General features: G+C 63.9%; 1 protein-coding gene across 1 annotated transcript; it reads left to right on the top strand.

Moving 5' to 3' along the window:
• The first annotated feature begins 2,116 nt into the window (after positions 1-2,116).
• Positions 2,117-27,559, top strand: TCF7L1 (transcription factor 7 like 1). The gene is made up of 12 exons (XM_075174688.1): positions 2,117-2,314; positions 2,399-2,459; positions 3,594-3,724; positions 19,940-20,023; positions 20,197-20,329; positions 22,637-22,739; positions 23,053-23,136; positions 23,583-23,726; positions 23,818-23,977; positions 25,382-25,489; positions 25,759-25,819; positions 25,892-27,559. The coding sequence occupies exons 1-12, from the start codon at positions 2,117-2,119 to the stop codon at positions 26,356-26,358; spliced, it is 1,734 nt and encodes a 577-aa protein (XP_075030789.1). The 3' UTR covers positions 26,359-27,559.
• The last annotated feature ends 423 nt before the right edge of the window (positions 27,560-27,982 follow it).

Raw genomic sequence — 27,982 nt, 5'->3', positions numbered from 1 at the left:
ATGGCACCCTGTCACCCTGCTCCCGGTGTGGGGTGGGATGGGGAGCCTTCTCTGAGCACCCCACTGATGTGGGTGATGGGGGTCATGGGAACACCTAGGCAGATTGGGGACACTCAGGTATGGTGGGACACATGGGTAGGATGGGGCCACCTCAGTGGCATGGGGCCACCTCAGCGGGATGGGGCCACCCTGGAGGGACAGGGTCACCTCAGTGGGATGGGGCCACCCTGGAGGGACGGGGTCACCCTGGATGGGATGGGGGTTCTCTTGTTACATGGAGGCACCCAAATGGGATAGGAGCACCCCAGCAGGACACCCTGGTAGGATGGGGGCACCTTGGGTGGGACAGGGGCACCCAGACAGGATGGGAGCACCTGAATAGGATGGGGCAGGGTAGGGACAACTTAAGCAGGATGGGGGTACCCAGATGGGATGGGGCGTCCTGGGTGGGATGGGAACACCCAGATGGGAGGTGAAACCCTGGATGGGATGGGGGGAACCTCAGATGGGGCACCCTGGATGGGGTAGAGGAACCCTGGATGAGATGGGGGAACCCTGGACAGGATGGGGGGGCCCGCATGGTATGGGGGGACCCTGGATGGGATGGGGAGACCATGGGTGGGGTGGGAGGCCCCAGACGGGATGGGGGAACCCTGGATGGAATGGAGGGACTCAGACAGGATGGGGGGACTCTGGATGGGGTGGGGGGCCCCGGATGGTATGGGGGGACACAAATGGGATGGGGGGACCCTGGACATGTTGGGGAGCCCCTGGATGGGATGGGGGAACCCTGGATGGGATGGAGGGACTCAGATGGTATGGGGGGCCCTGGATGGAATGGGGGGCCCTGGATGGAATGGGGGGACTCTGGATATGCCAGGGAGCCCCTGGACAGGATGGAGGGACCTGGATGGGATGGGGGGACCCTGGATGGGATGGGGGCCGCTGGATGGGATGGAGGGACTCAGACGAGATGGGGGGCCCCTGGACGGGATTGGGGGACTCAGATGGGATAGGGGGCTCCGGATGGAATGGGGGAACACAGATGGGACGGAGGAACCCTGGACATGCCGGGGAGCCCCTGGACTGGATGGAGGGACCCCAGAGGGGACGGAGGGACCCTGGACGGGATGGGGGGACTCAGACAGGATGGGGGACCCCTGGACGGGATGGAGGGGCCTGGACGCGATGGGGGGACTCAGATGGGATGGGGGGACCCTCGATGGGATGGAGAGACCTGGATGGGATGGGGAGCCCCTGGATGGGGGGGGACCCCGGAAGGGGCGTAGGGACTCAGATGGGATGGGGGGCTCCTGGACAGAATGGGGGGCCCCTGGACAGGATGGGGGGACTCAGACGGGATGGGGGACCCCTGGATGGAATGGGGGGCCCCGGAGGGAATGGGGGGACCCTGGACGTGCCAGGGAGCCCCTGGACGGGATGGAGGGACCTGGACGAAATGGGGGGACCCTGGATGGGATGGGGGGCCCCGGATGGGATGGGGGGAACACAGATAGGATGGGGGCCCCCAGATGGGATGGGGGGACCCTGGATAGGATGGAGGGACTCAGATGGGATGGGGGACCCCTGGACGGGATGGAGGGGCCTGGATGCGATGGGGGGACTCAGACGGGATGGGGAGACCCTGGATGGGGTGGGGGGACCCCGGATGGGGCGGAGGGACTCAGATGGGATTGGGGGCCCCTGGACAGGATGGGGGGACTCAGACGGGATGGGGGACCCCTGGACGGAATGGGGGGCCCCGGAGGGAATGGGGGGACCCTGGACGTGCCACGGAGCCCCTGGACGGGCTGGAGGGACCTGGACGGGCTGGGGGGACCCTGGCCGTGGCGGGGACCCGCCGCGGGCTGGCGCCCCGTGGGCGCCCCGTGGGCAGCGGGGTCGCCCCGCTCCGAGCGGGGCCGGGCCGGGCCGGTCGGCGGAGCCGGCGGCGGGGCGGTGCGAGCGCCCTGCCCTGCCCCGCGGTGTCGGTTTGCAGCCGGGCTCCTCCTCCCCCCGCCGCCCCGCGCATTCCCGACCCTCCCGGGCGGCGGCGGCGGCGGCGGCGGCGGGGGCCCGGCGGTGCCGGAGCGGGCGGCGGGGCCGGACCCCCACCATGCCGCAGCTGGAACCGGCGGGGGGGGACGACCTGGGGGCCCCCGACGAGCTCATCGCCTTCCAGGACGAGGGCGAGGAGCAGGACAAGGGCGCGGGGCGCGGCTCGGCCCACGGGGACCTGGACGAGCTCAAGTCCTCCTTGGTCAGCGAGACCGAGAACCGCGGCACCGGCACCGGCACCGGCTCCGACTCCGAGGTGAGCCCGGGGGATGGCGGCGGGGGGCGGGGGGGGGGGGGAGGCGACCCCCGCCCGGCCCCGCTCACCGCCCTCTCCCCGCAGGCGGAGCGGCCCCCGCCGCCCCGGGAAAGTTTCCAGAAGCCGCGGGACTATTTGGCAGAAGGTACCGGCTCCGCTCCCGCCCCCCGCCCCGCTCCCGGTGTCCCCCCCCACCCCCCTCCCCGCTCCCGGTGTCGTCGTCCCCCCCCCGGCTCCCCTCCCCGCTCCCGATGTCCCCCGCCCCCCTCTCCGCCCCCCTTCCCGCTCCCGGTGTCGTCCGCCCCCCCCCCCCCCGCATCCCCCCGGGACCATCCGACACTTCGCAACTTCTTTGTTTCTGCCCCCGCTGCGGGCGGGACCCCCCCGTGTCCCTCCTGTGTCCCCCCCGTATCCCCCCCCCGTGTCCCCCCCGTGTCCCCCCGCGCCCTGTGTCGTCGTCGTCCCCCCTGTTCCCCCGCCGTGTCCTCCCCCCGCCGTGTGCCCCCCGGCCCCCGGTGTCCCCCTCCCCTCTACCGGAGGAACCGGTCCCGAGACCTCCTCCCCCCCCCGCCGTGAGCCTGACCCCCCCGCCCTCCAGGTCCCGACCCCCCCCCGGTAACCGGCCCCCGGTCGCTTCCCCACGGATGGATCCGCGCCCACCCACCCTCCACGGAGGAACCGGGCTCGGCCCCCCCCCCGGAGTTGGGGCCTTTCCGGGAGTGACCAGCACCGGGACCTCCCCCCCCGCCGGAGGAACCGCCCCCCCCCGGGACCCCCCTGCCGCCCAGACCCCCACCCCTCTGCAACCGGGACCCCCCTCCCGCGGGGACGGGGACCCCCCAAGAAGAACCAGAGACCCCCCCCAAGGGACTTGGGCACCCCCTTAGGGACCTATCCAGGCCCCCCCAAATGGGGGGCTCACACCCATGACCCCCCCTGCCTCTGCAACTGGGACCCCCCGGAGGAACGGGCGCCGGGACCCCCCTCCCGCGGGGACCACGCCTCCCCCGCCTGCAGCTGGGACCCCCCCAGAAGAATCAGGGACCCCCCCCAAGTTACTTGGGCACCCTCAGAGGGACCTACCCGGGCCCCCTCCAAGTGGGGACCCCCTCGAAAAACCAAAGACCCCCCCAAGGGACTTGGGCACCCCCAGAGGGACCCACCCATGACCCCTCCCATGCTCCCATCCTTGCCCCCCCCCCCATAGGAGCACCCTCCCCACCCTGGGGGAGCACCCCCCCCCCGCCGCCTCCTGACCCCCCCTTCCTTCTCTCCCCAGTGGTCAGACGACAACAAGATGGGGGGTTTTTTAAGGGGCCCCCCTACCCCAGCTACCCCTTCCTGATGCTCCCCGAGCTGGGCAGCCCCTACCTCGCCAACGGAGCCCTCTCCCCCGGCGGCGCCCGCACCGTAAGTGCCCCCCGGAGACCCCCCCGGGACCCCCCCGACTCCCCCCTCACCCCCTTTTTCAGGGATGCTCGGCCCCCACTTTGGCTCTGGCCAAGGCGGCAGAACCGCCTGGTGCTAAAAAAAACCCCAAAAACCAAACCAAAAAGGAAGAAATTGGGTTTATTCCCCTTATTTTTCGTTCACTTTGCCCCTTCCAGGAGGGGGTGCACCCCGAGGGGGGGTGGGTGGGGATTTGGAGGGGGGGGGGGGCCCCTCGCCCCGGGCACCCAGCCCCGAAACCTGACCCTGAGCTGCTGCGCCGCTTTTCTCATTTAAAAGGTTTCCCTTCGACTTTTTAAAGCTCTTAATGGGCTGACATTGTCTGTCCCTCCTCTGGCGTTTAGAAAACTGATTAAGCAAATTGAGCGAGCATTGGATGGGGGGGGGGGGGCGGGGATTGACCCCCCCCAACCTCAACAGCATCCCTCCACACCCGGAGCATCCCAAACCCCAACCCGGTCCAGAATCATGAACCTATATTTGAGAAATATGAACCTATTTGAGAAATATGAACCTATTTGAGAAATATGAACCTATTTGAGAAATATAAACCTCTTTTCTAAACATAAACCTCTTTTCTAAACGTGAGCTATCCCAGACACGGCTCCTTCCTGCCTCAGTTTCCCCTCCCGGGACCCCTGCTGGCATCCTGGGGGGGGGGGGTGGGATGCGGTGCCCGGCCGTGGTACTCGCCACATCCCGGGCTGGATCATCCCCCCACGCTCGGCTTTTCTGGGTGTATTTTTCCCTGCGGAACCGCGGCGGTGACACCTGATGATGGTTTTAAGCACGTTGTTATTTGCCGGGGCTCTATAGGAAGCTGCGTTACCATATGGAATATATATAGGACGGCAAAAGTTGCTGCGATTAAAATGGCTTAAAATCCCCGGTTGCGAGCTCGCCGGCTGGGATCCTGCTTTCCGATGGTGTTGCGTGGGGAGTTTTCTATATTTTTGGGGGGGTTTTCTTGCTTTTGGTGTATTGGAAGCAACTGGTTTGAATGGCGGCGGAGCGTAAATCCCGGGCTGGGGAGGGCGGGGGCCCGGCCGGCTGCCGGATTATATCAATATCCCCGTGTTTGGCCGGCGGCCGGGTGCCGGATAAAGGTTATATTCCCAATTTGTCACTTTTGGTATTACTACGTTTTGGAGATGATGCACAACTGGCCACGATCCCAAATACCGGCGAGGAATAAGGAATAATTAAAAGGGACTGGATTTGGGATTTGTAGAAAACGGCCACTAAACGAGGATTTAATGAATCCCAGCGAGGGGGGGTTAATTAAAAGGGGCTGGGAGAGGAGCTGATGTTGCATCCCGGTTTTGGACCCCGGCTGAGGTTGAGCCTGGAGAAAGGCTGGAGGGATGAGTGGGGGTGGGAAAGCCCCGGATCGGGGCCGAATCCCGCCGGATTGGGGCGTTTCTGTGCGGGGCGCCGAACAAGCGAGGGGCATCGCGGTGGGGGCAAACTTGGGGTGCTGGGAGGATTTTGCGGGCGCACATCACGTCTCGATGCGACCCGGATTTGCTGCGCCGTCGGGGCAGGGTGAGGCCCGGCCGTATCCTGCGGCCACTCGTGCAATGAAAGCGTCTGAGCTCTGCGCCGGTCAGCGAACACCCCCCCCCCGCCAGCTTTCCACGAGCTCTCTCCAAAGCGGCGGCGCAGGGATCCCCCGAATCCCGGGATATCGTCGTGTCGGTGAGCCCGGACCCAGGCGGGCGCAGCATCCCCGAGCCCGTACCGGATCCGACCGGGCGCAGCATCCCCGCACGGCAGCATCGCCCCAGGGCGCCGAGCTCTGCGCCGACAAATCCGCCGCCCGCCCTCATCCCGGGAGGCTTCGAGGCAAGACCCGACACGTGAAGCGCAGCGGTGGTAGGAGGCGGGAGGCCGCCGAGCAGCCCTGGGAGCTTTTCTTTTTTTTTTGCTTTTCCCCTCTCCTGTTTCCTTCTTTTTTTCCCCCCAGCCGTTGGAGGAAATGAGCTGATCCGCAGGATCCGGCCATCCCGGTGGCCACGGCATCCTTGCCAGCCCTCAGCCGGGGTGCTGCGGCGCGAAGCGCCGTGACTCCGCCACGTGAAAAAGGAAGATTTTGGGGGAGAAAAGAAACCCCAAACCCAAATAATCTCTGCTCCCGGGAGATGCTCCGAGGAGGCAGCCGGGGCGGGCGAAGGATGCTGGGGGTGGACGTGTCCGTGGATGCGGGTGTTGGACCCGGCAAAACCGCTGGAGGACTTTTTTTGGAGTAACAGGCAGCCAAACCGGTGCTTTTGCATCTCTCCGCTCCAAAATATTTAGAAATCTGGAAAAGAATATTTAGAAATCTGGAAAATATTTAGAAATCTGGAAACGCGATGCCTTCCCGCACCCCGATCCAGGAGAATCGCCTCCGTCTCCGTGCAAAGCTGCCGGGCACCGAAGCGACAGGACGCTCCTGCCCTTCGTCTGGGTTAATTCCCTTTGCTCCGATATCGCCCGCGTTATTTCCCAACGGGACCCTAAAATTCGGGGGGGGTCCCCTCTGGTATCACTTTTCTGGCGATTCCTGGCCAGGGTGGTGGTTTTTTGGGCTCCTCTAAGCCGGCGGAGGAATTTGGCAGGGTCTAATGATGGCATTGCCGTTCGGAGCAGCGTTTGAGCCTGGTTTTTCCCAGGAGCGCACCGGGAATCAGGAATTGGGTTTGGTTCCCTGGGAGCATCGGAGCCGGAATTCCCAAAAACACGAGGGTATCCAAGGTGGGATGGAAAGGAAAAGCTCCGGGCAAGCACCGGCACCGCGAGCTGGACGGATGCAAACCCCTCTCGCCGCCGCGCCGGATCCATCCCATCGGGATCATTTGGAGTCGGCGTCTTTTATCCCAAGCCCAGAAGAAGCTGGATCCGTACCGGGGCAAAAATCGCACCCCAGTATCCTCTGATCCCCAGCTCCGGGGAGGGGAAGGGATGGGAACCGGCATCCCCAAACCCGGCACCGCCGGGGAGGCGAAGGCGAGACCACGTGTTGGCAGATAAAAAAAATTCTCGCACGGGATTGTCATTATTTCCCCAAGAAAAGCAGTTTAACCCCAGGAATTCGAGTCTGGAGGCGAGTATTTAAATAAACCCCAACCTTCCTCGGGCGTGGAAATTCAACCGAGGCACCCAAACAGCTCCCCCGCGCCCTGCAAACGATGCCACGCCGGTGTAATTAATGCACGCCGGTGTAATTAATGCACATCGACGGGTTGCGGTCCCAAAAATAAATGAGGGGGGAAAAAAAAAAAAAAAAACCACAACCTGGGCTTGTTTCGGCTTTTTTTTTTTTTTTTCCCCGTTCCTGAGATGAGCTCGCGATCCCCGCGTGGGCTGCAATACAGAGGCATATCTGTCTGCAAAAGAAAATATATCCTCTTAAACGCGGGGCTGCCAAGAAAAATGATTAAAATACAGATTTTTTTGGCAAGAAAAAGGGTTGCTCCGAAAACCGGGCGGGTCTTGCCAGAGGCTCCGACGACGGCGGCTCCGGCTGAGCGGGGAGGGTTTTGGCGTCCGCTCGTTGGGATGCGGGATGGTGGGAATGGAGGGGGGGAGGATTTTTTTTCGGCTGTGGGGGGCTCGCTCGGTGCTCAGCATCCTCTGACCGCGGCGGTTCGTCCTTCGCCCGTCGAGCTCCGGGCACCTCCTTGGGTTTTCCTGGTTTATTTGGGATTTCCCCCCAACCCCCCCCGCAGCAGCGGCACGGGCTGCCTTCCCCACCTGGAAAATATTAAGAAAAAAAGGATTTTTTTACACTTTTTGGCTTCTTCATCTTACCCCCGTGCCGCTGCCGAGCCGGTCGCATCCCTCCCAGCAGCAAACCCTCCCCGTGCCTCAGTTTCCCCTCTCCGAGGTGCTCCTGCCTGTTGAGCCTTCGCACACAATGACCCCTTTATATCTCCTCCTTAATTACGCTATTCGGCTAATTACCCTGGGGTTTTTTTTTTTTGGGGGGGGGGGGGGGGAGTTTGGGGGGGCTAAATGAGACCTCCAGGAGGTTTCCACTAAACCCCCCCCCAACTTCTCCCTCCTCCCTCCCTTTTCCAACACGATTCCCAAATTAAAGCAATGAAGTAAGTGCTCGGGGCGACTCTCGTAAGACCTGGTTTTGTTAAGGGGACTTAACGCGCATTCATCATCTTTCTGGTATTCCCAGCAGCTGCTTTTCATTAGGTTTTTTTTCTTCCTTGAAGTCGCTGGCGGGAGCGAGGGAAAGAGGAACCCGGAGAGAAACGCCCGGCGCATCCCGGCCGGAGGAAGAGGAGGGTTAAGGGCAGGGGGATGTCGGGATCGCGCCGTGTCCCGTCTCTCCGGGGAGGGGGTGTTGGGATTTGAGGGTGTTTTGCGGCGGGGTGGGGGGGGGAGAGGGATGGGGTTGGGGTGGGATGGGCTGGGTGAAGGTACCTCGAGGAGGAGGAGGAGGAAGGGGTGAGGATGATGTGCGGCTTCACGGCTTGCTGCTTTTTTGGGGTGTTTTTTGACAGCGATGTCACCCCGTGCGTGCGCCCCGGGAATCCCGGAGCCCTGGGAATCCCGGAGCCCTGGGTATCCCGCCCGGAGCCATGGCAGAGGGCAGGGGAGGTAGGCAGGCTGTGACACTGGGTGAGCTGGTGTCCCATGGGTGCTGCTGGGAGTACAGGACCCCCCCGGCATCCCATGGGTGCTGCCAGAGGGTATGGGACCCCTCGGTGTCCCGTGGGTGCTGCCAGGGGGTATGGGACCCCCCGGTGTCCCGTGGGTGCTGCCAGGGGGTAGAGGACCCCCCCCAGCATCCCATGAGTGCTGCCAGGGGGTACGGGACCCCCCGGTGTCCCATGGGTACTGCCAGGGGGTACAGGACCCCTGCAGCACCCCATGGGTGCTGCCAGGGGGTACGGGACCCCCCTGTGTCCCGTGGGTGCTGCCAGGGGGTACGGGACCCCCCCAGCATCCCATGGGTGCTGCCAGGGGGTATGGGACCCCTCGGTGTCCCGTGGGTGCTGCCAGGGGGTATGGGACCCCCCGGTGTCCCGTGGGTGCTGCCAGGGGGTACAGGACCCCCCCAGCATCCCATGAGTGCTGCCAGGGGGTACGGGACCCCCCGGTGTCCCGTGGGTGCTGCTGGGAGTACAGGACCCCCCCAGCATCCCATGGGTGCTGCCAGGGGGTATGGGACCCCCCGGTGTCCCGTGGGTGCTGCCATGGGGTAGAGGACCCCCCCCAGCATCCCATGGGTGCTGCCAGGGGGTATGGGACCCCCCGGTGTCCCGTGGGTGCTGCCAGGGGGTACAGAACCCCCCCAGCATCCCATGAGTGCTGCCAGGGGGTACGGGACCCCCCTGTGTCCCGTGGGTGCTGCCAGGGTGTACAGGACCCCCCCAGCATCCCATGGGTGCTGCCAGGGGGTATGGGACCCCCCGGTGTCCCGTGGGTGCTGCCAGGGGGTACGGGACCCCCCGGTGTCCCGTGGGTGCTGCCAGGGGGTATGGGACCCCCCCAGCATCCCATGGGTGCTGCCAGGGGGTACGGGACCCCCTGGTGTCCCGTGGGTGCTGCCAGGGGGTACAGGACCCCCTTGGTGCTCCCCCGAGCCTGGGTGCAGCATCGCCCAGCAGCATCAGCCCCCAAAATCACAGGGTTTGTGGCCGGCGGGGGCCCGGCCCGGCACCGGGACCCTCTTCACCCCAAATTTCCGTGGCAGCGTGGCTTCGAGTGGCTTTTTCCATCCTCCCCATACCTCGGACGGGATCTTAAACATTTTCCACACGCAAAAGTCCTTTAAAACACCTTCCCCGGCTGGGCGTCGCATCCCCCCGAGATGCTTCGGGGGGGCTTCGGAGCCAGTGGGATTATTTTTGCCAGGGTGGGGACGAGCCCTTTGCACCCGCTGGGATCCCCCCCCCCCGGCGCGGATGCAGCCGCCGCCTGAATGCGGGATGAATGGAGCCATTCAGCGTGATGGACGGGAGCGGAGAGCGGCAGACAAAAGCCTCGGGGCAGCGGGGAAAACTTGTTGCCGCCAGGTTTGGGGAGCGGGGAGGGAACTGCTGGCGGTCCGGGATCCCGGCTTGCGCCGCTCGGTTTTTTTTTGGTGGCTGGGTGCGTGGGCGAGGGATGCGAGGGGTTGCCCGTAGGCGAGGGATGCTCGGGGTGCCCACGGGCAAGGGATGCTCAGGGTGCCCATGGGCGAGGAATGCTTGGGATATCCACGGGCGAGGAATGCTCGGGGTGCCCACGGGTGAGGGATGCTCGGGGTGCCCGTGGGCGGGGGATGCTCAGGATATCCACGGGTGAGGGATGCTCGGGGTGCCCATGGGCGAGGGATGCTTGGGGTGCCCACGGGTGAGGTTTGCTTGGGGTGCCCGTGGGCGAGGGATGCTCGGGGTGCCCACGGGCGAGGGATGCTTGGGGTGCCCGTGGGCGAGGTTTGCTCGGGGTGCCCACGGGTGAGGTTTGCTTGGGGTGCCCGTGGGCAAGGGATGCTCGGGGTGCCCACAGGTGAGGGATCCTCGGGGTGCCCACGGGCAAGGGATCCTCGGGGTGCCCACGGGCGAGGTTTGCTCGGGGTGCCCACGGGCGAGGTTTGCTCGGGGTGCCCACGGGCGAGGTTTGCTCGAGGTGCCCACGGGCGAGGGATGCTCGGGGTGCCCACGGGCGAGGGATCCTCGGGGTGCCCACGGGTGAGGGATGCTCGGAACACCCACACGTGGAGGATGCTCGGGGCATCCCCGCACCGAGGTTGCTTTGGGATGAGGCTGCATCCCACGGGCTGCCCGGGAGCCAGCTCGGCCGGCACCCTGGCGATGCTCCAGCCCCCGCCAGCCTCATCCCGCTTCCTTCCATCCCTCCTCCTTCCATCCCTCCCATCCCGCCTTTCCTCTGGCCGCCGTCCTCCGTGGAGCTGCGGCCGGGTTCAAGCTGTTCAGCAGATGCCACCCGGCAGCCCCGGCGCGGCGACACGGGGATCTCGAGATAAGGTCGCCTTTAAGCGCCGCCTCTCCGAGCTCATCCCAAACGGGGTTTTTTTGGGCTTATTTTTCAACTCCCAGCTTTTTTTTTTCTGATTTCCCATCCCGGTGCCGTTGGCATTTCCCGCCCGCTTCGTGCCGGGGTCGACGTGCCGCCGGCTGATGGGTTTGGGCTGCGTCGCGGGAACGGTCGAGCATCCTTTCTTGAGGGGTTGCAAACTCCCAGCGCTGCACCCATTCGCACCCCCAAATCAGCGTCCCCACCTGGGACGGCCTTCGCCTGGCCCGTGTCACCCTAGAAATGCCGGGAGGGGACCCCCTGAGCTGTGGGGACAACCCGGGACCGCAGCATCGTGCCCCATATTGCCCCTTTGCAGCCTTCTAAAAACCCCAAACCCCGACGGGAAAAGAAAGAACCCCACTAGGAATTTTTGGGGGTTCTCCTTGATGGGATGCGGGGATGCAGGAGACCGCCCCCCCCAAAAAAGGTCTCGTACCCCCACTGGAAACCGCCGTCCCGGCGTTCGCGGCCAACATCTGGAGGAGATTATTTGGCTGGGAAGCGGCTCGGGGGGGAGCGAGGCGGGGGGGTGGCGGGGGGGGCGAGGATTTATGGCTTGTTTCTTGGGCTGTAAATCCCAGCTGTAATTGGGATTTCTCCCTCCCTAATTATCCGCGGGGAAGCGGAACGCGGCGGCTCCCCGCGCGGGGATGCGGGATGGGCGATGGGCCGTGCGGGGCCGGGATGCTATTCGGGTTTTTTTTTTCCCCCTTTTCTTTGGTATTAAGGTGATTTATTCGAGCACGAAGGACACCCGATACCCAGGAAGGCGAGAAACCGGGTTCCCCTCTTCCCATTTCTCTCCGGCCCCTTCCTTGCCTTCGTTTCCAGCTCCAAGGGGACCAAAACCCCCGCGGCTGGCGTGCTGCCGGCCCGCTCGCTTTCCTTTGCCCCCTGCGTGGGACTCGCTCGCCCCGTCCTGTGATTGCCTGCAGGAAGGAGTTTTTTCCCCCTTTTTTTTCCCCTTTCGTCCCCTTTTCCCCCCTTTTTTTTAGCTCTCTTTTCCCCCTTTTTCCTCCCCCCTTTTTCCTCCCCCCTTTTTCCTCCCCCCTTTTTCCTCCCCCCTTTTTCCTCCCCCCTTTTTCCTCCCCCCTTTTTCCTCCCCCCTTTTTCCCCCCCCTTTTTCCCCCCCCTTTTTCCCCCCCCTTTTCCCCCCCCCTTTTTCCCCCCCCCTTTTTCCCCTCCCCCCTTTTTCCCTCCCCCCTTTTCCTCCTCCCCCCTTTTCCTCCTCCCCCCTTTTCCTCCTCCCCCTTTTCCTCCTCCCCCTTTTCCTCCTCCCCCTTTTCCTCCTCCCCCTTTTCCTCCTCCCCCTTTTCCTCCTCCCCCTTTTCCTCCTCCCCCTTTTTCCTCCCCCCTTTTTCCTCCCCCCTTTTTCCTCCCCCCTTTTTCCTCCCCCCTTTTTCCTCCTCCCCCTTTTCCTCCTCCCCCTTTTTCCTCCCCCTTTTTCCTCCCCCTTTTTCCTCCCCCTTTTTCCTCCCCCTTTTCCTCCTCCCCCTTTTCCTCCTCCCCCTTTTCCTCCTCCCCCTTTTCCTCCTCCCCCTTTTCCTCCTCCCCCTATTTCCTCCCCCTATTTCCTCCCCCTATTTCCTCCCCTTTTCCTCCCCCCTTTTTCCTCCCCCCTTTTTCCTCCCCCCTTTTTCCTCCCCCCTTTTTCCTCCCCCCTTTTTCCTCCCCCCTTTTTCCTCCCCCCTTTTTCCTCCCCCCTTTTCCTCCTCCCCCTTTTCCTCCTCCCCCTTTTCCTCCTCCCCCTTTTCCTCCTCCCCCTTTTCCTCCTCCCCCTTTTCCTCCTCCCCCTTTTTCCTCCCCCTTTTCCTCCTCCCCCTTTTCCTCCTCCCCCTTTTCCTCCTCCCCCTTTTTCCTCCCCCTTTTTCCTCCCCCTTTTTCCTCCCCCTTTTTCCTCCCCCTTTTTCCTCCCCCTTTTTCCTCCCCCTTTTTCCCCCCCCTTTTTCCCCCCTCTTCCCCCTCCTTTCCTCCCCCCCTTCCTCCCCCCTTTTTCCCCCCTCTTTTCTTCCCCCCCCTTTCCTTCCCTTGCCTTTTCCTCCCCCTCCCCTCCCCCCCCGTATTTTTTCCCCCTTTTTTCAGGCTCAGCACCCGCAGACCCCCTCCCCACATCTCGCTGTGCACCAAAACCTCCCCCGCAGCATCCCCGGGTTTGCAGCCCCCGGGACCTCCTGCCGGGGCAGATTTGGGGGGTTTTTTTCCCAGCCTTTTGCTCCCAGGCACAAAATTTTATCAAATAAGACGATGTGGAAAACCCATTTCCCTCAAAAATCGCATTTTTCTTTGACCCCCTGAGCTGTTAGGAGCCAAATTTGGCTGGTTTTATCCCAAACGAGCCAACGATGCTGCTCAGCGTCGGGATCTCGGGATGCCGCGGGACCCAACACCCGGATAAAGATTTTCGGGGGTTCTGTGAAACACCCCACAAAACCCCGTTTGCCGCCCCGATGCTCGGCCTTTCCCTTCTCCCTCGGCACGGTTTTGGGATGTATTTTGGGGAAAAAGGGCCGGAGCGGAGGCGGGAGGGGGAAGGGCGAGCTGTCAGTTATCCCGCAGCTGTGTAAACAGGCTGGGAGCGAGGAGGGCTGGGGGGGATCAGCGGGGGCTGCGGCGGGGCCGCGTTCCGGCTTGCCGAGCCGGGAGGCTTTGCAAAACCCCGGGAATTCGGGCTGGAAAAGGGGCTGGCGTGGGGACGGGTGATTTGGGGTGACCGTCCCCCCCCCCCCCTACCTGCCCCAGGTTTTTCCCCTGGGATGGGAGGACGGATGGAGGGATGGATGGCAGGGATGTGCCAGCGGGATGCTTCTCCGGATGCTTTCCAGCTCGCCCGTGGGGTTTTTGGGATGGGGATGAAGGGGCCGGGCGCCGGCGTCGCGTGGATCTTCTCGGCGGCGCCGGTGGGTCCTGCAGGGTCATCTCCGGGCTGGAGCACGCGCAGGCAAAGGGAAAAGCCAGCGCGGAGGTTTTCTGCCCCCGCGCCTGCGGGTAGCGTTTCCCCTGGAAAAACGTCAGCTCGGGTCCCAAACGGGCCTTTTCTCTCCCAAAACGAGAGGCCGGTGGCTGCCGAGCCTGAGCCTTCGAGCCCGGCGGAGAGGAGCCTGCTGTGATGTCTCGCTGGGACACGCGACGTCGGGACAAGTGATGTTGGGATGTGCAACGCCGGGACGCGCAATGTCAGGACAGGCAACGCCGGGATACGCAATCCTGGGCCACACGGTGCCAGGACATGCAATCCCGGGACATGCGATGCTGGGACACGCGGTGCCATGAGATGAGATGCTGGGACATGCAACACCAAGACACGCAACGCTGGGACATGGATATGCGGTCCTGGGACGTATGATCCACGCGATGCCAAGACACGATGCCAAGACACGTGATGTTGGGACGTGCAATCCTGGGCCATGAGACGTTGGGCCACGAGACGTTGGGCCACGAGACGTTGGGCCATGAGACGTTGGGCCATGAGACGTTGGGCCATGAGATTTTGGGCCATGAGACGTTGAGCCATGAGACGTTGGGCCACGAGACGTTGGGCCACGAGATTTTGGGCCATGAGATTTTGGGCGCCATGAGACATTGGGCCATGAGACGTTGGGCCATGAGATTTTGGGCCATGAGATTTTGGGCCATGAGACGTTGGGCCATGAGACGTTGGGCCATGAGACGTTGGGCCATGAGATGTTGGGACACGCAACACCAACACAACGCCGAGACGTGCAATCCTGCGACACGCAATGCCGAGACATGTAATGCCGGGACACGCGACGCCAGGATATGCAATCCTGGGACGCGCGGTGCTGGGTCGTGCCACGCTGGGACATGTCACAGTGGGACACGTAATGCCAGCACCAGCCCTGCCGCCGGCCAGGACCTTTCCAGTGGCGCTTTTCCCCCTTCCCAGGGAAAATATCTCGGCCGGGATCGAGCCCCGCACGCGGAAGAGGAGAGGAAATCCGCTCATTAAAGACCCTAATTGGGCATTAGGGGATCCCGCGGCGTTTGCGCCTCCTCCTCGAGCATGGAGGCGAAATGCCGCCGCCGCCGCCACGCGGCACGACCCCCCCCCAGCACGCGAGCCCCCAGCCCGCCGCCGCCAACCCTTCCTCCGGCTGCTGGGGCCATGGGGCGGCTGCCGGCGGGGGCTCACCCCACCCCGGGGAGGGGACGGACAGACAGACAGGAGGCTTCATTGTGGTCCTACAGCTCCGGCAGGGAAGGGGTTAACTCCCTGCTTTTAATTGGGGGGTGGCTGGTAACGAGGAACCAGAACTTGCTCTAATCTCTCTGGAATGTGACCGATTTTCAACTATTTTCTTCTTTTTTTTTTTTTTTTTTTTTTTTAATAGCTCCAATCTGCCGCTCGCGCGCGGTTCCCGCACGTGGTGGTACAGTGGGAGCTGTGTCCAGGCTGGGGCCAAGGGGAAGGAGAAGGGAGGGGGGGGGGGCGGCTTCATTTTTCCACATTACCACTGAACCGTTCGCCAGCTCCCCCCCCCCCCCCACTCTTTGTATATTTTGAAAGGGTCCCCCCCCTTCCTCTCCCCTCCCCGGCCTCCTGAAACGGCTTCAAAATGAGAAGCAGCCTTTTATATACCCGGCCTTTCCCCAGCCGCCATCCCCCAGCGGCTTCTCCGCTTACAGAATAGACGAGAAAGCCCCCTTTGTGATGGGGGCAGCGGGCAGGGGACGGCGAGGCGGAGCCGAAGGCGCCCGTCGGGGACGCGGGGGGCATCTCCTGCCTCGCCCCGGGGACGGCGGGCGACCACGCGCGGCGGCGCCCCGGCGCGGTGGTAGCGACGGTGGGGCGTCATCCGAGCGCGGCTACGGGGATGCTCGGGGCATCTCGCGTATCGCCCCGGGCACGGTCGTGGGGATGTCGGGATATCTCCTGTCCCAGCGCAGCCATGGGGCCGCTCAGGGCATCTTGTGCGTTGGCTTGGCGCAACCATGGGGACGTTGGGGTGTCCCAAGCGTCACCCTCGTTGTGCGTTGGCTTGGCGCAACCATGGGGACGTTGGGGTGTCCCAAGCGTCACCCTGGTTGTGCGTTGGCTTGGCGCAACCATGGGGTGTCCCAGGCGTCACCCTGGTTGTGCGTTGGCTTGGCGCAACCATGGGGTGTCCCAGGCGTCACCCTGGTTGTGCGTTGGCTTGGCGCAACCATGGGGTGTCCCAAGCGTCACCCTGGTTGTGCGTTGGCTTGGCGCAACCATGGGGTGTCCCAAGCGTCACCCTGGTTGTGCGTTGGCTTGGCGCAACCATGGGGTGTCCCAGGCGTCACCCTGGTTGTGCGTTGGCTTGGCACAACCATGGCGACGTTGGGGGGTCCCAAGCGTCACCCTGGGATGGCTGCAGGGGTGCTCCGGGGACCTCATGCATCACCCCGGGCATGGTTGTGGGGGTGTCAGGACATCTCATGTGTCACCCAAGCACAGCCATGGGGGTGCTCAGGGCATCTCCTGTATGTCCCCGGGCACGGTCGTGGGGATGTCGGGATATCTCCTGTGTTGTCCCAGTGCAGCCATGGGGCCGCTCAGGGCATCTTGTGCGTTGGCTTGGCGCAACCATGGGGACGTTGGGGTGTCCCAAGCGTCACCCTGGTTGTGCGTTGGCTTGGCGCAACCATGGGGTGTCCCAGGCGTCACCCTGGTTGTGCGTTGGCTTGGCGCAACCATGGGGTGTCCCAGGCGTCACCCTGGTTGTGTGTTGGCTTGGCGCAACCATGGGGTGTCCCAGGTGTCACCCTGGTTGTGCGTTGGCTTGGCGCAACCATGGGGTGTCCCAAGCATCACCCTGGTTGTGCGTTGGCTTGGCACAACCATGGGGACGTTGGGGGGTCCCAAGCGTCACCCTGGGATGGCTGCAGGGGTGCTCCGGGGACCTCGTGCATCACCCCGGGCATGGTTGTGGGGGTGTCAGGACATCTCATGTGTCACCCAAGCACAGCCATGGGGGTGCTCAGGGCATCTCGTGCGTTGGACTGGTACAGCCCTAGGGATGTTGGGGTGTCCCAAGCATCACCCTGGGATGGCTGCAGGGGTGCTCCGGGCACCCCGTGCATCGCCCTGGGCGTGGACATAGGGATGTTGGGACATCTTGTGCATCACCCAGGCACAGCCACGGGGATGCCCAGGGCATCTCCTGCGTTGCCCTGTGTGCCACCGTGGAGATGTCGGGGTATCCCGTGTGTTGCCCCAGCGCAGCCATGCGGATGTCGGGGCATCCCTGCATCACCCTGGCACGGCCCCAGGAATCTTGGGGCACCTTGAACATCGTCCTGGCATGGCCGGGGGATGCCGGGGCACCTCACGCATCACCCCCGCCGCGCATGCCACCGCAACCAGCCCGGGAGCATCTCTAGCCGAAACCCTCTCCCCGTCCACGCGCCGCTGCAGCTTTGGCGATGCGCAGGGCGGCAGCGGCGGCGCTGGGCTGTTTGGAACCAGCCCGGAGTTGTACGGCAGCCAGAGCCCGGGGCTTCCCCGCCGCAGCCCGTCGGCTTTGATCACCCAGATTTGGAGGACGCATCAAAGCCAGCGCTTCAGGAAACGGCTCCTACCGTACCGGGGAGCGCAGGGTGTGCGGCAGGTCACGGCGCGAGCCCGCGCGGGTCACGGGGCCGCTCGCATACCAAGCGTGCTCCGAGCGCGCATGGCGCCCTGGCTCCCTGCCTCCTCCGCAACCGGCCTTCGGAGGAGCGGCCGAGGGCCGGATCCGGTTACGGCTCCCCAGCACCGACGGGTCCGTCTTGCCGCTATTATCCCGGTGGTGCCAAAAATCTCCCCGGGGAGAGCGCGCGGAGGCATCGGGACCGGGATGCCGGAGCATCCCCGTGCGTGGGGCGGGGATGGGACGTGGGGTGCCCGGTTTAGGCGGTGGAGCAGGTTTTTAGGGGATCCCCTGCGCCAGCGGCTGCAGGAACGGTTGGGTCACGGGAAATTCTCGTATCGGGGTTCGGCGGGACCGTGCCGCGGCCGGTCGGGGTTTCCTGCGGTGCCGTCGCGGCACGGGGTGGCCTCGGTTTGCCAGCGGGATGGTCCCCAGGAGCAGCGCCGTGTCTCCTCCCGGCTTTGCCGGGTGCTGGGACGCGTTGGGGGGCTGCAGCGGGGCGGGGCGGGGCCGAGTGCCGGCGGGAAGGGGGTGCGAGGGGGGGATGCTGGGGGGATGCTGGAAGAAGTGCTGGAGGTGGACGGGGGGATACTGGAGAGCAAGGGGGGAGTACTGGAAATGCGGGGGGGGGATACTGGAGATGGAGAGGGGATACTGGGGATGCAGGAGGGGGGATACTGGAGATGGAGAGGGGATACTGGGGATACAGGAGGGGGGATACTGGAGATGGAGAGGGGATACTGGGGATGCAGGAGGGGGGATACTGGAGATGGAGAGGGGATACTGGGGATGCAGGAAGGGGATATTGGAGATGGGGGGATACTGGGGATGGAGGAGGGGGATAGTGGAGATGGAGAGGGGGATACTGGGGATGTGGGAGGGGGATAGTGGAGATGGAGAGGGGATACTGGGGATGAAGGAGGGGGATACTGGAGATGGGGGGATAGTGGGGATGGGGGGATACTGGGGATGTGGGAGGGGGATACTGGGGATGGGGGGATACTGGGGATGTGGGAGGGGGATATTGGAGATGGAGAGGGGATACTGGAGATGGGGGGATACTGGAGGTGCGGGAAGGCGATACTGGAGATGCAGGAGGGGGATACTGGAGATGGAGAGGGGATACTGGAGATGGGGGGACACTGGAGGTGCGGGAAGGCGATACTGGAGATGCAGGAGGGGGATACTGGAGATGGAGAGGGGATACTGGAGATGTGGGAGCGGGATACTGAAGATGTAGGGGGGGATATTAGGGATGGAGAAGGGGATACTGGAGATGTGGGGGATACTGGAGATGCAGGGGGGATACTGGACACTGGAGGAAAGCGCGAGGCGATGCAGGGGGGGATGCAGGACGCTTTGGGGGGCTGCAGGAGGCAACGCAGGCAGGGATGCATCTTTCCAGCCGCGGAAGAGTTAACGCTCCCTGCAGCTCCTCGCTGGGTTTTCCTTCCCAGCTGCTTCGGATCAGGAAGGTTTGTACAGCCGGGGAAATTCCTGCGCGCAGCTGCGGCCCGTCCAGGCCACATTCCCCAGCCCCGGCATCTCGCGGGACGCGCCTCCCTCCCGCCGTCTGCCGGGAAATGCCTCCGGCCCCCCTCTGCCGAAAAACACAACACAAAGCACCTTTCTTTCGGGGGCCGCTTACGTCCAGTGCCGCAAACAGGCAGGACAGGGGAGACAAACCCGTCTGTCGCAGGAAGGTTTAACCCCAGCGAGGGGGAAACCCCCCCCAAAAAGCTCAATATTTGCCATCCCTCGTTGCAATAAGGGGCTGGTTTCTCGCGCTCCGGAAATTCGGGGTTGGTGTCGGTGCCTTGGGGACAGGGAGGGCACCCCCCGGCACGGGGCTGAGCCCCACGGGCGATCGCGGCTTGTGCTGCGCCGGGCATCGCCCTGTCCCAAAAAGTCTGGTTTTGGGGTAGGGAAAGGCGGCATCGGTGCGGGTGGGTGGGGGGCTGCTGGCTCCCCCGCAAGACAGCGCTGAGCAGGGGTTGGGATTTGCACCGTTTGGGGCAGGGATTTGGGATTTGGGGTTTTGCACCATTTGGGGCAGGGATTTGGGATTTGGGGTTTTGCACCGTTTGGGGCAGGGATTTGGGATTTGGGGTTTTGCACCGTTTGGGGCAGGGATTTGGGATTTGGGGTTTTGCACCGTTTGGGGCAGGGATTTGGGATTTGGGGTTTTGCACCGTTTGGGGCAGGGATTCGGAATTTGGGGTTTTGCACTGTTTGGAGCAGAGATTTGGCGTTTGGGATTTGGGGATTTGCACCATTTGGGACGGAGGTTTGGGGTTTTGCACCATTTGGGGTGGAGACTTGGGATTTAGGCTTTGGGGCTTTGCACCATTTACGGGGTCTGTAGGGGCTTGTAGGGCTGAAATAGCCCCGTGTGCCCCAAAACCCCTTTGCCACCACCCCACGGTGTCCTCCATGAGTTGGGGTGTCCCCGGCCGAGCGTGCAGCCCAGGCTGGGGGGGGTGTTTTGGGGCCGGGGGGTGTTTCAGGGCTGGCGGAGGGCGTCAGCCCGGCTCTCCTGCAGTACCTGCAGATGAAGTGGCCGCTGCTGGACGTGCCCGCCGGCGCCACGCTGAAGGACAGCCGCTCGCCCTCGCCCGCACACTTGGTAAGAGCAGCTGAATCCCACGGGGGAGGGGGATTTCCCAGGGGAAAATCCCATTCCAGCCCCCCCCCCGTGATGCTGATATGATGCCCACGGAGGGGTTGTTTGTTTTTTTTTTGGGGGGGGTTGGCTGTTGTTTCGCCCTCCCACGTGCTCTCCCTCGCTGCCCCTCGCAGTCGAACAAGGTCCCGGTGGTGCAGCACGCCCATCACATGCACCCGTTGACGCCGCTCATCACCTACAGCAACGACCACTTCTCGCCAGGCTCGCCACCCGGCCACCTCTCACCGGAGATCGACCCAAAGACGGGTGAGCACGGGGGGGGGACACGGCATCGGGGCGGTGACGGTATCATCGGTGCCATCCCGGGAATGGGGTGCTCTCCGTTGGGTGGTCCCCATGCTTCCCGGGTGGTTTTCACAGCCTGGTCCCTGGGGGGTGGGCAGTGGACGCGGCCGGTGGGCAGGGATGGGTCCTTTGGTTGGGGTGCGTGGGGATCCCTCCAGGTCTCAGTTATGGTTAATTCAGCATCTTCTCCCGGTGCTCCAGACGGGGAGACGGGTGCCCGGAGGGAGACGGGTGCCCGGAGGCAGATGGGTACCCGGAGGGAGAGGGGTGCTCGGAGGCAGATGGGTGCCCGGAGGGAGATGGGTGCCCGGAGGGAGACGGGTGCCCGGAGGGAGACGGGTGCTCAGAGGAAGACAGGACACTCGGAGGGAGACGGGTGCCCGGAGGGAGACGGGTGCTCGGAGAGAGACGGGTGCTCAGAGGGAGACGGGTGCTCAGAGGGAGACGGGTGCCCAGAGGGAGACGGGTGCTCGGAGTGAGATGGGTGCCCGGAGGGAGACGGGTGCTCAGAGGAAGACAGGACGCTCGGAGGGAGACGGGTGCCCGGAGGGAGACGGGTGCCCGGAGGCAGACGGGTGCCCGGAGGGAGACGGGTGCTCAGAGGAAGACAGGACGCTCGGAGGGAGACGGGTGCCCGGAGGGAGACGGGTGCTCGGAGGAAGACAGGACGCCCGGAGGGAGACGGGTGCCCGGAGGCAGATGGGTGCCCGGAGGGAGACGGGTGCCCGGAGAGAGACGGGTGCTTGGAGGGAGACGGGTGCCCGGAGGGAGACGGGTGCTCAGAGGGAGACGGGTGCTCGGAGGGAGACGGGTGCTCAGAGGGAGACGGGTGCCCGGAGGGAGACGGGTGCCTGGAGGGAGACGGGTGCTCAGAGGAAGACAGGACGCTCGGAGGAAGACGGGACGCTCGGAGGGAGACGGGTGCCCGGAGGGAGACCGGTGCTCGGAGAGAGACGGGTGCCTGGAGGGAGACGGGTGCTCAGAGGAAGACAGGACGCTCGGAGGGAGACGGGTGCTCGGAGGGAGACGGGTGCTCGGAGAGAGACGGGTGCCCGGAGGGAGACGGGTGCTCGGAGGGAGACGGGTGCTCGGAGGCAGACGGGTGCCCGGAGGGAGACGGGTGCCCGGAGGGAGACGGGTGCGCGGAGGGAGACGGGTGCTCGGAGGGAGACGGGTGCTCGGAGGCAGATGGGTGCCCGGAGAGAGACGGGTGCCCGGAGGGAGACGGGTGCTCGGAGGCAGACGGGTGCCCGGAGGGAGACGGGTGCTCGGAGAGAGACGGGTGCCCGGAGGGAGACGGGTGCTCGGAGGGAGACGGGTGCTCGGAGAGAGACGGGTGCGCGGAGGGAGACGGGTGCCCGGAGGGAGACGGGTGCCTGGAGGGAGACGGGTGCTCAGAGGAAGACAGGACGCTCGGAGGGAGACGGGTGCCCGGAGGGAGACGGGTGCTCGGAGGAAGACAGGACGCCCGGAGGGAGACGGGTGCCCGGAGGCAGATGGGTGCCCGGAGGGAGACGGGTGCCCGGAGAGAGACGGGTGCTTGGAGGGAGACGGGTGCCCGGAGGGAGACGGGTGCTCGGAGAGAGACGGGTGCTCGGAGGGAGACGGGTGCCCGGAGGGAGACGGGTGCTCGGAGGGAGACGGGTGCCCGGAGGGAGACGGGTGCCCGGAGGGAGACGGGTGCTCAGAGGGAGACGGGTGCCCGGAGGGAGACGGGTGCTCGGAGAGAGACGGGTGCCCGGAGGGAGACGGGTGCTTGGAGGAAGATGGGACGCTTGGAGGGAGATGGGTGCTTGGAGGGAGACGGGTGCCCGGAGGGAGACTGGTGCCCGGAGGGAGACGGGTGCTCGGAGAGAGACGGGTGCCCGGAGGGAGACGGGTGCCCGGAGGGAGACGGGTGCCCGGAGGGAGATGTGATGCATGGCAGCAGACAGAATGCTCAGAGACAGACGGGGTGCTGGGATGGGGTTGGGGTGCTTGCAGGGAGATGGGGTGCTCAGCAGCAGGCAGGATGCTCGGAGAGAGATGGGGTGCTGGGAGGCAGACGGGGTGCTCGGAGGAAGGTGGGGTGCTGGGAGGCAGATGTGCTTGGAAGAAGATGGGGTGCTGGGAGGCAGACAGGGTGCTCGGAGGAAGCTGGGGTGCTCAAAGGGAGGGTGCTCAGAGGCAGATGGGGCACTCGGAGGCAGACGGGGTGCTCGGGGGCTGCCACGTCCCTGATTTAACACCACATCCCCTTCGTCCCTTCCTCCCTCTCTCCCTCCGTAGGAATCCCGCGGCCGCCGCACCCGTCCGAGCTGCCCCCCTACTACCCGCTGTCGCCAGGAGCCGTGGGCCAGATCCCGCACCCGCTGGGCTGGCTTGTGCCACAGTAAGGATGGGCTCGACCCTGGGCTGGGGGCTCGCTCCCACCTCCGTGTCCCTGTCCCCGGGCAGGTCCCGTGAGCCCCGTGTCCCCCTGAACCCCACGTCCCCCTGAGACCCTCCTCCTCTTCCCACTTTACCCGCTTTTTCCACAGTGAGCTTGGTGGGATGCCAAGAGCTCCAGGGGTTGGGAAGGGAGGGGCTCCCCACCGATGGAAATTTTGGGAATTGGTGGGATGGAGATCAGCCGGGGAGCGGTCCGAGGGCCCCCGTGAATTGAGGAGGGATATTTTTGTCCACTAAAGCTCGTGCGTTTGCAGGCAAGGACAGCCCGTGTACTCCATCCCTCCCGGCGGCTTTCGGCACCCCTACCCCGCCCTCGCCATGAACGCCTCCATGTCCAGGTGGGTCTCTGCAGGGACAAGGGACCCTCCTTGGGCGTCCTGGAGCTGCCAGCGGGTTTTTGGCCGCTTCCCTGCGGATGATGCGGGACTCGGCCCCGCAGCAGTGTTGGCAGTGGGTGCTCCTGGGGAAACGCTGCTCTGCACGGGCACAGACCAACCCCAGGAGGTTGCGGTGGCCTCCTCGGCCGAAAATACCCCTGGGAGGGTGCAGATGGTTCCCACGGATGATTCTGTGGGGGAAAAGCAACGTCCCATGGGCTCAGGGCATCGCCTGGGTTAGGTCCATGTTACCATCCTGCAAGCTGGGGCAGGATCCAGTGTAAAATCAGACCCCAACTGGGTTGGGGCTGGTGGTCTCTTAATCCGGGAGGTTCTCAGGAGGGTTTGGGGCTGTCGGTGCCCATGGGGAGCTGACGAGCCCTCCCCTCCCGCTCCCTCCGCTGCAGTTTGATGTCCAGCCGTTTCTCCCCACACATGGTCCCGCCGCCCACCCACGGGCTGCACCCCTCGGGCATCCCACACCCGACCATCGTCTCGCCTATCGTGAAGCAGGAACCCACTCAGCCCAGCGTCAGCCCCGGAGGCAACTCGTGAGTTGGGGACGGGAAGGGACAGCCCCGAGGACGGGAGGTTGTCCCCAGGGCATCAGCAGGTCCTGACCCACCATCCCGCTCGTTGCAGGAAATCCCCCGTCACTGTGAAGAAGGAGGAGGAGAAGAAACCCCACATCAAGAAGCCACTCAACGCCTTCATGTTGTACATGAAGGAGATGAGGGCCAAGGTGGTAGCCGAGTGCACGCTGAAGGAGAGCGCCGCCATCAACCAGATCCTGGGCAGACGGGTACGGGCATCTCCCTTGGTGCCGGCGAGCTCTGCCCGGCAGCTTCATGCCCGTTCGGGACCGTAAACTGGGGCTTTCAGCCCCCTTTACTCCACCTCTCCCCATGGCTCAGCCCCTTGACCTGGTGCATCGCCAGTCCAGAAGGTCCTAGGGAGCTGGTGGGGACCTGGATGGCAACGGGATGGCAACAGGATGGGGCTCGCTGGGAGGTCCTTTGGGGCCAGCAGTGTGTCCTTGGGGTTTGCAGCGTGGCTTTGGGGTTTGCAGCGTGGCTTTGGGGTGCTGGGAGGCAGACGGGATGCTCGGAGGAAGATGGGGTGCTCAAAGGGAGGGTGCTCCGAGGCAGATGGGGCACTCAGAGGCAGACAGGGTGCTTGGGGGCTCCCATGTCCATGTTTTAACACCACATGGGGTTTGCAGCATGGCTTCAGGGTTTGCAGCATGGCTTTGAGGTTTCCAGCAGGGCTTTGGGGTTTCCAGCATGACTTCGGGGCTTGCAGCGTGGCTTTGGGGTTTGCAGCGTGGCTTTGGGGTTTGCAGCGTGGCTTTGGGGTTTCCAGCAGGGCTTTGGGGTTTGCAGCGTGGCTTTGGGGTTTCCAGCATGACTTCGGGGCTTGCGGCGTGGCTTTGAGGTTTCCAGCATGACTTCGGGGCTTGCAGCGTGGCTTTGGGGTTTGCAGCGTGGCTTCAGGGTTTGCAGCGTGGATTTGAGGTTTCCAGCATGACTTCGGGGTTTGCAGCGTGGCTTTGGGGTTTGCAGCGTGGCTTTGGGGTTTGCAGCAGGGCTTTGGGGTTTGCAGCGTGGCTTTGGGGTTTCCAGCATGACTTCGGGGTTTGCAGCGTGGCTTCAGGGTTTGCAGCGTGGCTTTGAGGTTTCCAGCAGGGCTTTGGGGTTTCCAGCATGACTTCGGGGCTTGCAGCGTGGCTTTGGGGTTTGCGGCGTGGCTTTGGGGTTTGCAGCGTGGCTTTGGGGTTTGCAGCAGGGCTTTGGGGTTTGCAGCGTGGCTTTGGGGTTTCCAGCATGACTTCGGGGCTTGCAGCGTGGCTTTGGGGTTTGCAGCGTGGCTTCAGGGTTTGCAGCGTGGATTTGAGGTTTCCAGCATGACTTCGGGGTTTGCAGCGTGGCTTTGGGGTTTGCAGCGTGGCTTTGAGGTTTCCAGCAGGGCTTTGGGGTTTGCAGCGTGGCTTTGGGGTTTCCAGCATGACTTCGGGGCTTGCGGCGTGGCTTTGAGGTTTCCAGCATGACTTCGGGGTTTGCAGCGTGGCTTTGGGGTTTGCAGCGTGGCTTCGGGGCTTGCAGCGAGGCTTCGGGGTTTGCAGCGAGGCTTTGAGGTTTCCAGCAGGGCTTCGGGGTTTGCAGCGTGGCTTTGGGGTTTGCAGCGTGGTCTCTTCTCCCCCCTGCAGTGGCACTCGCTGTCGCGGGAGGAGCAGGCGAAGTACTACGAGCTCGCACGGAAAGAGCGGCAGCTGCACTCGCAGCTCTACCCCACGTGGTCGGCGCGGGACAACTACGTAAGTCTGGCCCCCCCGGGCGGCTCCTCGCCCGGGGGGTTTGGCTGGTGGGAGGTTGCTTGCCGTGCTCGGGGAGGTCGGTGTTTGGGGTGCTGGGGGCGGTGGGTGATGGTGCTGAGTCCCTGGGGGATGCTCTGCCACCCTCAGCAGCCCCTGCGTCCCTGTGAGGGGGGGGGGACCGTCAGCCCCGTTTCTCCCCGTGGTCTCCTCCGTCGAGCAGCCCCCAAGGGCTTTATATATATATATAAGGACTTTATAATATTTTCCAGGGCAAGAAAAAGAAGAGAAAGCGCGAGAAGCTGGCCCAGCAGCAAAGCCACGACGCGGAGAGTGAGTATCCCCCCTCCAGCCTCCTTCCTCCTCCGGCTTTCGGCCGCTCATGCCGTCCTCCGCCGTTCGCAGGCTCCCTGGCGTCCAAGAGCAAGAAGCCGTGCGTGCAGTACCTGCCGTCCGAGAAACCGTGCGACAGCCCCGCGTCCTCCCACGGCAGCATGCTGGATTCGCCCGCCACGCCGTCGGCCGCCTTGGCATCCCCGGCCGCGCCGGCTGCCACCCACTCGGAACAGGCTCAGCCCCTCTCGCTCACCACCAAGCCGGAGGCCAGGGCTCAGCTCGCCGTGCATTCGGCCGCCTTCCTCTCGGGCAAAGCCGCCTCTTCTTCTTCCTCCTCCTCTTCCTCCTCTTCCTCCTCCTCCAGCCTCGGCAGCCCGCCCTCGCTCCTCTCCAGACCCATCCCCTTCACCTCGGTGCCCTCCACGGCTCTCCTGTCCTCGCCTCCGTCCTTCGCGGCCGCCATCCCGTCCCCGCAGGCTGCCCTGGCCGTGCTGCAGACGCAGCCCCTTTCCCTGGTCACCAAACCTGCTGACTAAGGGAAAAACTCGTCCCCCCTCGTCCCGTCCCGTCCGTCCCCTCCCTGCTGTACATTGCAGAAGCCACAATCAAGATTCAAATGCAGCCAAAACCATTATTGGTCAATATTTGACCCTTTCTGAACTCTTTTGTAAGCAGACTCTGGAGGAAGGGGCTTTCTGCTCAGAGCTGCTGCCAGCAGTCGACCTAAAGACCGTTTTTATTAAAAAAAAAAAAGGAAAAAAAAAGGAAAAAAAAAAAAAAAAGAAAATAAACCCTCCACAAGCTGCCAACGACGGAAATCTCCCACGAGCCGACCGTGGGCATGAGCCAAGCGGCCGTCGCTGCCACAGGGCACGGTGATGCCGACGGCCCGGCGCTCCCGTGCACGGGCATGCCGGCACCGAACGTGGCGGGCATTGAGCTGGGGCTCCATCCCGGAGGCAAGAGCAGAAACACCGGCTACCGGCCCGGTGCCTCTGGATGCTCCCGAGTCCTCCCGTCCCGCGGCTCTGCTCCCTGCCACAGGGATCGCCTTCGCTCTGTCCCGGCGAGGAGCCGCATCCTGCCCTGAGGATGCTGTGCCGTCGGCCCCGCTCCTTCCCGCAGTCGTGCTGGGGTGGGCAGGATCCGGGGCTGAGCCCTGGGTGGGGGGTTTTTTTACCCTTGAATCCCTGTTATTTTTCACAAAAGGAAATAAAACTACAGCTGCAACTTGCTGCGTGAGCGTGGTCAGTGGGGGAAGCGCTCGCTCCCTGCCCGTCACCACCTTCTCCCCGCCAGCGCTCCAGCGTCACCGAGCCCCGGGAAGCATCTCGGGATGGGGCTCCCGCCCAGCCCCGGAGGGGGGCATGGGGCCAGGCACGGCCCCAGCCTGAAAGCATCACCCAGACGCCTCCATTGATGGGCACAGGGCGATTTTGGGGTGTCCGTCACAAACCCGGGCAGCAGTCTGCGGGGGTTTAGGTAAACCGGTTCAGGGGGTGCCTGAGAAGCCCGGGAGTGCGAGTTCCTGGTGTGTAGCTCACGGCCAGGAACTGCAGGATGCCCTGTGCCTGCTTCTTCCAAACCAGGAACGAAAAGGCAGGTTAGGATGAAAAAGGACCTGCACGAAAGCAACCCGGGGTGACCCAGTGGATTTTCAACCAATCTTAAGTTCTCGGTCAGTTCAACACTTGAGCTAATCACGACTCTTCCATCTCACTCTATTTTTAACAGGAAAAAAACTATCTCAAAGTTTTCCCGTCGAAAGTCACAATTTTGTTTTCTGTTGCAGATTTAATTCTGAGCTGTGCCCGCCCAGAGGTGATTCGTGGTGTTTATAGTCCCGTTTCATTCCCCTTCCTGAATTTCTTGGCCAATTTCCGTCTCCCAGGACCCAGCCTGGCTCCCCTCTACCCGCACCACTGCTGCGTTGTGGGGACCACGGCGTCCTCGGGCTCCCAGCCCATGGCGGTGGGCAACGTCCCAACCATCACTGTCAGCGATGGGCTGAGCCCTTCCCGCGGCTGCTGGCCCTCCGGCTCTCAGTTTGGTGGGTGCTTTTGCTCATTTGGTGGGATAAATGACACCTTCGCCTCCTGTCGTGACATTTCTCTTTTCCTTTCCAGTGTCAAGCTGGTGCGAGGAGCCACCGAGGATGAA

This window comes from Calonectris borealis, chromosome 27, assembly GCF_964195595.1.
Source record: "Calonectris borealis chromosome 27, bCalBor7.hap1.2, whole genome shotgun sequence".
NCBI classification, from domain to species: domain Eukaryota; kingdom Metazoa; phylum Chordata; class Aves; order Procellariiformes; family Procellariidae; genus Calonectris; species Calonectris borealis.
The sequence above is the reverse complement of the archived record's forward strand: the minus strand, read 5'-3'. Positions and strand labels throughout refer to the sequence as shown.